Source organism: Musa acuminata, chromosome BXJ1-7 (assembly GCF_036884655.1).
Source record: "Musa acuminata AAA Group cultivar baxijiao chromosome BXJ1-7, Cavendish_Baxijiao_AAA, whole genome shotgun sequence".
In the NCBI taxonomy this organism is placed as follows: Eukaryota; Viridiplantae; Streptophyta; class Magnoliopsida; order Zingiberales; family Musaceae; genus Musa; species Musa acuminata.
The window spans coordinates 10,063,020-10,075,522 of record NC_088333.1 but is presented as its reverse complement, the minus strand read 5'-3'; the positions used below and the strand labels follow the sequence as shown (position 1 = coordinate 10,075,522).

General features: G+C 35.9%; 1 protein-coding gene across 1 annotated transcript; it reads right to left on the bottom strand.

The window, feature by feature from the left end:
- Positions 1 to 224: 224 nt before the first annotated feature.
- On the bottom strand, positions 225 to 11,104 carry LOC135678727 (probable protein phosphatase 2C 12). Its single transcript, XM_065191838.1, has 10 exons — positions 10,964 to 11,104; positions 10,487 to 10,818; positions 8,070 to 8,241; positions 6,661 to 6,814; positions 6,520 to 6,583; positions 5,628 to 5,735; positions 2,389 to 2,514; positions 2,076 to 2,314; positions 1,036 to 1,241; positions 225 to 951 (listed from the first exon to the last, which is right to left on the bottom strand). Exons 2-10 carry the CDS (start codon positions 10,679 to 10,681, stop codon positions 917 to 919), a joined length of 1,299 nt encoding a protein of 432 aa, XP_065047910.1. The 5' UTR covers positions 10,682 to 10,818; positions 10,964 to 11,104; the 3' UTR covers positions 225 to 916.
- Positions 11,105 to 12,503: the final 1,399 nt, after the last annotated feature.

Sequence of the window (12,503 nt, the reverse complement as noted above, 5' to 3'; positions counted from 1 at the left end):
ATTTATCTCTATCATAACATCTTACTAGTCTCCGAATGGCATCTGAACTAAAACAAAAATTTTCTGGGTACAAAAGGGAGGAAATTGTGTTCATAAGAAAAATAAATCGTAGGAAATGTTTGGTTTGAATAAGGTGGGCGACCTGCATGTTCCATCTCTAGCGAAAAAAGTTTACTTGCAGATGTTTGATTCATTTCAGGTAGATCACTAGATGCAAGCATACATACAAATAAACCTCGATTTTCCATTAGCCAACAAAAATGGCAGCCTCTGACCACAATATGTATATAGCACGTAGATAGAGTTATGAATTTACAATAGACATCCAAAAAGAGAATTCCAAAGATCATGAATTGAATGAATTTAGCCAAATTCAGGGACTTGGACTTCAGAGCCAGCTTCCACAAAATCCTAAATTTCTAATGAAGGGAAAAATCAAGAAATCCATATATCAGATGAACTAATTGGCAAGAGGCTTTGACCCTTGCCTAGTGTGTGGTTGGAAATTCGAAAAAATTCCCCAAGGCACTATATGTTGACATATCGGATGCTATAGATGGTACTCTTACCTTCTTATGATGACTCAAATACATGGTAGGAAAATAATTGAATTCAATCGGAACATCTATGACCAGAGTAACAGCAATGATGAACCCGGTATTGCTTCCCATGATCTTCAAATGGCCATCAATACAGTGCTCACTGGAAGACAGGCAGCTCTACAATTTAAAGCCCAGTTTCAACCTCCTCGGGAGAGAATGTGAACATCCATTCATACGAAATCCCTCACGAAGGTGCTGTGATCCTTTCACATTAAACCTTTTCCCAAAGACAGGCATCCCAGCATCTTTCCCATTGCCAGAACATGCACAAAAGCTTGAACTATGTTACATATTAACACTAACAAGGACAATGCCTACTCACTTCCGGAGCTCTTTCTGGATATGGAATCTGGACATATTAAAATAGAGGGTTAAAAGAGTCAATCTAGTGCAAACCTAAAAAGAGCTGGAAATTATCATCAATAGGTATTACCTGTTGAAGTTTTTTTCCCTTCCATCGCTTCCTTTTTTTCTTGGCAACTCTGGCAAAGGAAAGGACCATCCCATGGTCGCAACTTACCAGGTTCTGATGAATCATCAGCATGGACAGAAATTCCTTCGCCAGGTTTCATCTCCACTTGGCAAACTGCACAGACAAAAAGTTTGAACATGTTGCGGATGGGATAGTCAGCCTCTAGCCTGCAATTCACAAAACAAGAATTTTACCACCGTGTCCAAAGAAATGGATAACTAATGACAAAGCATCAAACATATCTTGTAGTTGTTCTTCCACAGGTGTATTGCAAAGTCTGAATGCTTGCTCATACTAATGAAAATGCAAAAATCTGAATGCGCTGTTTCATATGCAGATACCACTCACAATGCATGACTTGCTTTTTAATTCTCCCTTTGTTTCCAGGCAAGAGTAAGAAGAGGTGGAGGAGAGGATGTAGGAAGTAAGAATAGAAGGTGGAAGAGGAGTAAAGGTGGTGATGACACATACTGATAGTGAGGTGCATGACAGTGATGCAACAGGGAAGAGGAGACATCAGGGACACCAGGGAGGATGAAGTGAAATAGAAAGAGAGAGAAAAAGATGGAGAGATGAATAGAGAAAATAGATGTTTTAAATATCATATATAGTTCAACATTGGTCGTATACTTTTTTTATTTTTATTTTTATCAGTGATAATGGATGGTACATGGTAATAGCATATAACATACAAGTATTAAACCAATCCAACAAGTTGTTTTAACCAATATTAGACATTTTCTGTTTGTCTTTCCAGTTTGTGGCGTCAAGGTCACATGCATTGCACTGAACTGGAGGCGAAACTTTTTAGTTAAACTCTCTCTCTCTCTCTCTCTCTCTCTCTCTCTCTCTCATGTCTTCATTGTGGATTGTGTTTGTATAATATCATATTATGTTGACAATCACAACTGCCATAGACAAAAAAAGATTCAAGCATCAATTGTCACCAACACATATCAAAAGAAGTAAATCTTCAAAAAGAGCTCAAATAAGATTCTGACCTTTGCGCCAGTGATGCAGATCCTTCCTCAAAGATTTCTTCCACTAGATCTGACTCTGGTAAGCAGTCCCTATCTGAATGCAAAGATGACTCAGAAGACTTTCGACGGAACATATTTTTGAACACCCCCATTCCTTGCTTCTTTGGTGGTGGTACAGTAGGGGTTAACTTTTCAGGTGGTAACATATCGACAACAATGCAGGTAGTATCATCTCGTAGTCCTTTGCCGTGCACAGCATCCTGGAAATGTAGAAATAAAACGAGGAAAAATATGGATCTCAATTTAGACATAGGAACCCAATAGGATGTAATACCTTAACAATTTGGCTTGCAGCAGCATCTGCTGATAGGCCACGACAGCCATTGCAAACCATTTCAAAAGTCAAAGCATCCCAGACACCATCACTTGAGATGATAAGCCGACCTCCAGTACTCGATACCTGCAATAATTGTGAAAATATATTTTAATAATATTTTCTCAAAAATTTTACAAATATTTCAGTAATAAAAATTAGCAAAAACAAGGAATTAAATCTCATTTACATAATGAAAAGTTATGGATTTCATATGGTATCTTTTGTGGAATAGTGTTGGTATACTTATTATTGCATGTTACATAATGTAATATGAAGTAATCACACTAGTACAATGTGATCAGTACTAGTGTGATTACTAGATAGATAGCAATGATCACACTAGTACAATGTGATCAGTACTAGTGTGATTACTAGTGTGATTACTAGATAGATAGCATGTTACATAATGGAATAGTGTTGGTATACTTATTATTGCATGTTACATAATGGTACTTTTTTTGTCCCGAAAGAAAAAAACTAAATAGATAGCAATGATACAACCATGGGAAAAAACATGTGAATCTTTAATCATTAAGCAAACGAAAAGCAACAATGATCTCGGTAGAATTTAATGCCACTAGTAGACTTCATTCATGAACCCATCTTAGTAACACAGATAAGTTGAATATTCTGCAACAGACTCTAAGGTGACACAGTGCATAAAGACATGGAGATAACACAAATATGGTCTGCAAGTAAACCAAAATGCACTCAGTGTAAAGCATGTGTGACAATTTTTATCAGACTAGGAGTCAAGTCATACTAGTCCTATCACTCTTGATTTGGGAAAATGGTGTTAATTTTAATGGGTAAGTTAACTGTAGTCATTTAATTGCAGCAAATATGGCTTTAATGGCAATACTTCAGTTGGAAAATTGATGAATGAAAGTTTTCAATTTTTCTATTATATTTATGCCAAACTCCTTTGAAATTTCGAGATTTACCAAGATAGTAAAAAATCAAGGCATGCATCTTCATATAAATTTTATGTGAAATGTCATCTCCTCTTTTGAGATTGCAACACAAATAGAATAGAATCTGCAAATCATGCAGATTGTCCTTTTGAGGCTAGATTACTCTACCTGTTGCAACTAAATTAAGTCCATCAAAATACTCTATGGCTTTATGCCAAAACCTTAGTAAAAATAATTTAAGAAGCCAGGACAACAGAAAGTCTAAGTCCATTTGGCTTCATTCAAATTGCTAATACATGATACCAAATGATGCCAAAACACCAATCAGCTTATTAACCACAGAAAATTTTAAGAGCAAACACTTCCAGGAAGTTTCGGACCCAAAATATGTCCATATAATTAGTTTGCCCTAAATGGTAACATTGATGAAAACAACATTATATAAAATGGTAAGTGAATTATTAATAAGATTTTGAACTTTTAAATTTATGATATTGCCTAACAACAACAGAGTACTCTAACAAAATAGACTATCAAAGGTTACTTTCCAGGACAAAGAGTGGGGCCAAAATTGTGAAATACAAGAATCAAATATGTTGGGACAACATAATGAAGTTTAGATTTTGTGTCATCCAGAAAAAAGATAATATATTTAATACAACTGATATTATTGTATATTAAAAGATAGATGATCCCAATAATTTTTCATTTTTGACAAGTGCATTTACATAAGAACATGACTGGCAGATAGGCCTATTACATCATAAAGTATCTAGGCCAATGAAAAATTAATGTTTAAGTCAAGTCGGCATAATCTTTGTAGACTTCCATAATTGTAGTACATGAGTTTCTTTATCTTGACTAAGAAACAATTAATACTAGAATACTTCTTTAATTTGTGCCAAAGGATTGACTTCAGTCAATCAGCTGATTGCAAGATCAAAATCAGTATTCAATGTCTTATACACCAAATCGTATTGAATGTAGCAAAAGCATGATTGTTAAACACTACAACTGTATTTTAATCAAAAATTTCTAAAGCTTAAAACTCTTAACTTGTTTTATATTTATATCATTCCTCTATTATTGATCTCAAATTTTAAAGTTGAGATAGATTAAGCATTCATTGCCCATGAATAAAGAGCAAATTTGCTGTTTGGATCTTCTGCCACCATGATGATTAAGTTATGCCTTCATGACAATAGTTCTTTCAAGAAACCATGTACTAAGTGAGGATGCTGTATGCCACATTATTAAGTACCTAGAGCTGTTTGTTTTTCAATTTTGTCCTTGTATTTAACATTGGAAAAGGTAGAATTCTATTGCTAAATTCTAGGACTTACAAATGCAATGCATGCATTTGTAAGGGTTAACACTAAAAGTTGACAATAATTTTGCAGAGCTCATTTTTATCCTGCATAATACTATGACAAAATCATGGTGGCAATTTCGTGAATAGTATTATACCGGTGAAGGTTCAGACCAGTACCATACCACTCCATATTGGCATAATGAGTGTCTGTACTGAGTTTTGAAAAAAGCCTAAAAAACAAAAAAGCAGAAAAAAATTTCCAATGAAGGGCCTGATGTAGGTGATACAGATCCTGTTCTATCGGGTGGTACAGGTCTTGTACCAAGCATACTGCTTGGTTTACATGATCCACATACAGATAAGGTATTAAATCAATAAATTCTGTTTGTACTGTACCACATGGTAAGCCTTAATTTCACAATCATTTACTATAAAACCCAATTATTTCTTGAAAATTAAAATTTAGCAAGAATTTTTTTTAATTTATCAATTATGAATTTTTTCAGTTATTTATAGAATAATCTGGTTTAGATAAATGAACAACACAGATTAATATAGAAGAAACCAGGAAAATTGGCTGAAGCTGTTAAACTATAACACAAACTTCAATTTGCTAGTCATTATTTTATTTTATTTTTCTTGGGAGACATTGGTATAAGAAAAGGTATACAACTAATTTCAAATACCAAAGTGATAGTTATACATTAAGGAAAACCCATTAAATATGAGTTTTAGAAAGAGAATTTTATCACATAAACCAATATTTTCATGGATGATAAGGAGTAGCACTTGGTCAAGAACATTCACTCGGTCAAGAAAAGTATGCTTCAGCACATGGTATGTACTAACCATATGACATTAAACAAACATATGATTTGACATCCAATATTACTAGCACACAAAACGTGGGAAAAACTTCTACAAATCAGAAAATATTACATACCGGCAGATAAGCAAGTTTGCTCTCATACCTTTATTTGCTTGACATAAGGAACTGGAACAATAAATTCACCAACATCCATATCCCCAATTGACCTTGATAAGCATAAGCCACCTGGCCAGACTCTAAGAGGGCCTATCTGAAAAAGCAAGTGTTCTCTGCATTAGGAGCATAAGGTAGCAGATAGGAAGATGGAATACTAGCACAGAAGTGGATCTTCAATAGAATTATGAGCAAGCCAGAATTAGAAGATAAAGATACCATAATGTATGATCATATAGAACATTTCATTAATTAAACTTAACACAGAAAATTTTAAATGGATTGGGCACAGTATTTATTAAAATGCTTACACAGAGAAAAGACAATTTTGTTTATTTTTCAGTATTTAATAAAATGTTTACATTTGTCAGCTTACATGCCTTGATTTCTCACTTTTACTTTTCTAAACTCATCAATCATACAGAAGGTAGACATCATTCCTGATTCCTTTGCGATAACGTAGACATCATTTCTTCTGAAGTTATATTTTTCAAATTATTAACTTCTCAGAAACAAAAATCCTGAAACTTAACTACCACCATAATCACTATTTTATTTTGCAATTTTTTTCTCTAACTACCATAAAAAAACTGAGACCTTAAACCATGACTTACATGTACAGGGAATAATGTAAATACTAATAATTTGCCATTTCACAGAAGAAGCTTCCACTAAGCAATATAAATTATATGAACTCTTACACAACCAGCTTCTTTATGTTCAAAGAATAGAAAATTTAATGGTGAACGTTGGAAGTTAAAAATGACAACTAGAGAAATAACATAATGCTGTTAAATTTTAATAAAAAATTACAGATCAACAAAAATGAGGTTTTAATAGCTATGACTATTTCATAAGTTTGAACATGTTCAGAAGAAAACCTCGGCACCTCCAACAACATTTAATCTCCCAACCTCACCTCCACTTGCCGTTATACGCTCAACCCTGAGGAATAGTGAAGTATAAACAATAGACGAAACCAAAGTACTTGGCAATTAATTTATTGTACAAAATCCACTTACTCTTCTTCATTAACATCCAGCCGATGATCTGCTGACAAACAATATATAGAACCTTCAGCAGATTCAAGTATGCATCGTGAATCACCAACTGATGCTACAGTTACTACCCACCCGTCTATTATGACAAATGTGACAGTAGTTCCTGAAGAACGAGCTGAAAAGAGAGTACACAATCAATATTCATCTAAGTTATAAGATTAAATAGACAAAAATTTGCAGAAATTCACATAAATGAGAGAGACAATTCCTGCGCCACATACTACAACAGATACTATTTAATACAGTGCTACCATGAAAGAACTATCCAGTTGGAAAATATACTACTAATTAAAGTCACATGGGAAACCTCTACAGTGAATTAGGATTTCTGCTTGTCATTGTACCCAAAGTTATCGAAGGATCAAAGAAGAGAACAAGAATGAGGATATTCCTTTACGATATAAATCAAAATACTTATGAAAAAAAAGATCTTATTCATTTCTTCCCTTCTCACAAACAGAGGTGGAACAGAAAGGGCTTGTTCTTTTCTCCCATTCTAATAATTAGGAGATCCTAATAAAATAAACAATAAAGTAATCCATCTAATTGTCATATCTGCATCAAGATGTAAAACCAGCAGTTAGTATATACAAGAGCAGTTAACTTCGTTGGTAAAGGCCTTGACCGTTGATAGGAAGTTCCTTACTTTTACAACTATAACATTCATCTAGTGGTAGTATACCAGACCAAGTTACCAGAGGTTGAGGGGTTCAAAACTCCATCCAACAAATAATTGATTTCTTTCAGCCACACATCCATGACTTGTTCCGTGGGGAAAATGTATCAATTCTGTTGGTTTGACAGCTATAGGGAACGAAGAAACTATGAAAACTAGCATTGTTCTCACCCCAAGCGCTAATATACAACATAGATGTTTTGTTGGACGTGTAGGCATGATTGATACGTTCATAAACAAATATTCATATTGATATGTTAGTACACAATCATATATGTGCATATATGGAATTCAATACAAGCATAACCTATGCATCCTAAGGCTTATCCCTTAGCCAAGTCCTTGTGCAAAGGTTATTAGGCATTTGCTTACATGAAATCTTAAATATGTTATCCTCCAAGTAACAGCTTACTTTAGATAATGAAATTTAACCATGACAGCAAAACAGTATTCTTTTGTGATACCAACACACGATGCAAATGACTGTAACATAACATGCCCTATAAGTACAATGGTCATATTATACGAAATATTTATATACCAGTCTATAAAAATATAATCCAGAACTCAATATTATATACATATATATACACAAATATATACACACTGTAAATGTTTAAATAAGAGTCATTTGTAATTCTGATCTTGCAAAAAATTGAGAGATAGAAGATGCAAAATGATATTACAACCATACCTTTAGTTTGAAAGTCTTTATCTGTTTTTATGAATCCTGCAACCAAAGCTCTTGGTAATGCTGCTAACCACTCATCTCGATTCAGATTTGAAGGAATGGCATTTAAGATATTGTTCAAGAGATTCTCTTTAGAGTATATGGCAGCAGCAGAACCATTATGTCCATCAAATAACTGCAAAAACAAGTAGAAATACACCACAAATTAGAGAAAATAACATAATAGGTGGTCATTAACATTCTTAAATTCCAGATCCTTTGTTGAAAGAAGCCATTATAGTACCATAACATTACAACTTCATTCATAAAATACATTATCTGTAGGAGGCCCGATGAAATCAGCAAGCAGAACAACCTGATCTCATTGGGAATAGTGCCCTAAAAATAAAAAATAATAATAGAATCTTACAGCATCTTAGCCTATTATGCTAGGGAGTCAGCTTCCTGGTTCACCTTCCAATTTTACATTTCTAGCATACATCTCTTAATAATGTATAACATATAACCATCTTAAGAGGAACATCCACAGCATTACTGACAGTTTGTTGCCCCCCTCAACGAACACATTTCTGTAGCCCCTTCCAATCAACTCCCAAAATGCCCAAAAAGCAAACATCAACACGGATTGGGATGCTTATTCATGGTGCAAGGTGTGATGCAATATGGTAACATCATTACTTTCTTCCAATATTCAATATTCACAATTTAGCGAGTGTTCCGTGCTGTTTGAGTTTAAGCTAGCAGAGCCATTTGTTTCTGGACATCATCTAATCTAGTGGATATGATGAGACTTGACAGAAAATCATGCATTTTTTAGTTTAAGCTAGCAGAGCCATTTGTTTCTGGACACATCTAATCTAGTGAATATGATGAGATTTGACAGAAAAGCATGCATTTTCGATGGTTCACGGAGAATTCAACTTGTAGACTCAGAAAGGGCAAGTGACAAAGTTGCAAATATTGCTAAGTTATATGTGTGAACTGGTCTAGCATTGCTACAGCTTAAAGCACATAATATGTTGTTGCAGTTCAATTTTGCTGAATCCCCTTTTTAAACTGTGACATCTCTTTCAATTTTTTTATTGTGACATTGTTTTGTCATTTCTTGTTCCTTCAAGCATCTTAAGTAAAATCGTTATTTTTTTTCCGTGACGATAAGTTCCTCTTGGTGTTGCTTATAAAAAATAGAGAAATAACATATTATCATATGATCTTTAATTTCAATACTTGTAGTTTGCTGCTTATTGTGCCCTTCCTAATGAATTATATGGTATTCTGGAAGGGCAACACAGCATAAAGCACAAGCCAGTTTATGAAGGGGTCGCCATTGCACACAATAATTTCTGTTTATTGAAGCTAAAACATAGCTAGATAGTGACCATCACGATCATGCAACTGAGAAGGAGGCCTAAATGCAAAAGGAAACAGAAGGCCAGCCAGAAGTCAGGAATTATGAGAATATGTGAAATTGGCATGTTGATATTATTTGTCATCATGGAAAATCAAATGTCCATTTTACACATCTTGAACAGAAATCCAGTATTAATCAACTAGTTCCGGGCAATGAACTTAACATAAATTTTGTCAAAAGTGAGTGTTTGAGTAGGTTAGGTATTCCATCTTCTTTTTTTTATGTCTTTACTGTTTTTTTTCTAGCTTATTAAGGTTCATCAATCTCAAAGACATAAATCTCAGTCAGAATGTAAAGCAGATAGTATATACAACCTTTCAGAATTTTGAAAAATTAACCATCAAAAGTAATATATTAATTTATAGAAAACACATACTCCAATACGAACATGAAAACAATGGCACAGCTGCAAAAAAGTTCAGTTATAGGTTGTTCTAGAATTTTTCTTCAAGTGAAGCAGTCCACATCGTTCACTGTGTTGTTCTTTTGTTGTGTTTATATAAAAAGGAAATTAACAGATGGCAAAAATGCACAACAAAATCATTTTTTCTCATTTCATTTATTTTTTCTTTTATTTTGAAACCAAATTATGAGCAAAATCTTGATGCAGGAGGAAAAAGAACAACATCCAAAGATCTAATAGTTCATAAAATTCCAACGTAAATGGCCTTCAAATCATCAAAAAAGGAGCATAATGAGATGACTGCAAAGTCGAAATTTATATGAGGCAAAAGGCACTCCGAACAAGACAAAGAAATGAAATGGTGAACTTTATCCTCTCTAGAATTCGATTTGTATGCATCAGCACAGTCGATTTGTATTCACCTAATTTATCAAACGCAATTCCCCTAACAAATCGCGATCATCCAAAGGACAACAACCAATCAAGACGCCAGACCCAGTTTTTTATATCGTTGAACCCTAGAAAACCAAAACCGCAAGCCGCATTACATAAATAGGACAAGAATTCAGGAAGAGACGGAAAACAAGAAGAGGCGAAGAAGATTACGGCGAAGACGGAGAAAGTGGTGACGCCGTCCCCGGGCACCCGCTGGCACTCGGCCTTAAGGAGTGTGAAATCCTCCCCCTTCTTGCTCTGATTGGCTTGCCCATACAGAATGTCCGGATCCTCGATCTTCTCGCTCGTTTGCTCCTTCATCAACAGCACCCCCAGCGGCACCGACCTCCCCGCCTTCGCCGCCATCCTCGAAGAACCACAACGACCAACACCACTGCCGGCTAGAGTTCCTCCATCCTCCTCCAATCTCTCTAGAGACACAATTCACGTTCTCCTTTCCAGTGCTCGATTCAATCAAGAGGAAACCAAACTTAAAAGCGAAACTGCAAGAAGATATCACAACGGTGTATCCGGATCGTTACGACAAAGAGGCGGCGAATCATCGGAGACAAAAAGAAATAGAAACCGAGGAATAAACCAAATGCTGAGAATAGATTAATTTGGGGAATCCTCGTTCGAAAACTTTACCTTCTCTCGCGTCGCCTTCCTTCCTTCCAGAGAGAGAGAAAGAGAAAGAATGATGGAGGGAAGAGGGAAAGTGGGCCGGAAGAGGTGGTCGGCCTTTGGAACGGGCGTGATGTGATGGCGTCTTTCCCTGGGTTTTCATGAAACGCTGTTTGAATACACGGAAGACGCGGAGGAGACACAGTCAGAAGATCCAAGCCGTTGATCTCAGATCCACATGCCACGCTGGCTTAGGTAGACGCTTGGGGATACTCATAGTGATGTTCTTTCTCCTTTGGATTGCAAACTACAGTGGAATAGACAAAGGTCGAAACAGATCACCAACGTTTACTTGCCACGTCACCATTATTAGTCCTTCCAAGTTTATGATATATTATTACATGTATCATATTATATATATATATATATATATATATATATATATATATATAAAATCAAGTCACTACGTATAGTATAAAAAATCTTCAATTAAAAACATATATATATTATATTTCATAAAAATATTAAGATATTAAATATTATCACCAGTATTTGACTAGATATGATTTTTTTATTAAAAATATCAATCATCAATACATAATTCAAATGGATCCATCATTATTTGACTAGATAGGATCTAAAAAGATTTATCAAGCATCAATGCATCCATCGTTATCCTAAACCCATCATTAGCTAATCATAGAAGCACATGGTTTTAGTGTACGGTGTACGCATCATCGACAATACGGCCGTCAGCTGTCGACAGCTGCAACCACCGAACGAAGAGCGATGGAAGACGGAAAGAAAGGGAACAAAAATGAATAAAGCAAAAACGATGAGGATGACTGACTGGATAAGATGGCAGACGACATCCGATTGGTAACTTGTGCTTGCATCCACCGCAATGGCAACCAAAAAAACAAAGAACGTTATTGATCGGATTTACCTGTTTGAGTTTGGGATAGACGTTTTTGAGTAATTTACCCAAGTCCAGATTGGCTGAAGGGAGCACACTTAGTGTTCTCCTCCAATTGAAGGATGCCTACCGAAATGCGCTGGATTACGCTACGCTCACTTTCTTGCTTCATGTGTCTCATCTGGATCTAATCATCCAAAAGTAAAAGCACGAGGGAGAGTCGATGATGCGTTCGCCAGTTCAATTGTGGCTGGCAAATGCAACCCGCACCGGGCGGCGTGGATTATCCCCGCCGGTGGAAGTAAGCGCGTGACACGTCACCTTCGTCTGACCAAGACTCTCTCCCGCCGCCGCCTCCCCCTCCCCCTCCCCCACCAAAGCGGGCAAAGAAGGAAAAAGAAAGCACAAGTTACGCCGCACGTTACGCTCAGCCACGCATCGACGGCCATAAAACGCAGGCACGGGGGACCCAGCTACGTGCCTCCCGTGGTCTCAGGCTACTCGCAGGTGGAGCCGGCAAGCACAGCCAGGCTTCCGTTCTTTCTTCCTTTCCTATTGTTTCCATCGGCTTCGGTTTCTTTAGTGCTCTCATGTTTGAGAACAAAATCTGACCTTTCATTTACATCACAGTTCTATTTGGCCAAGCTA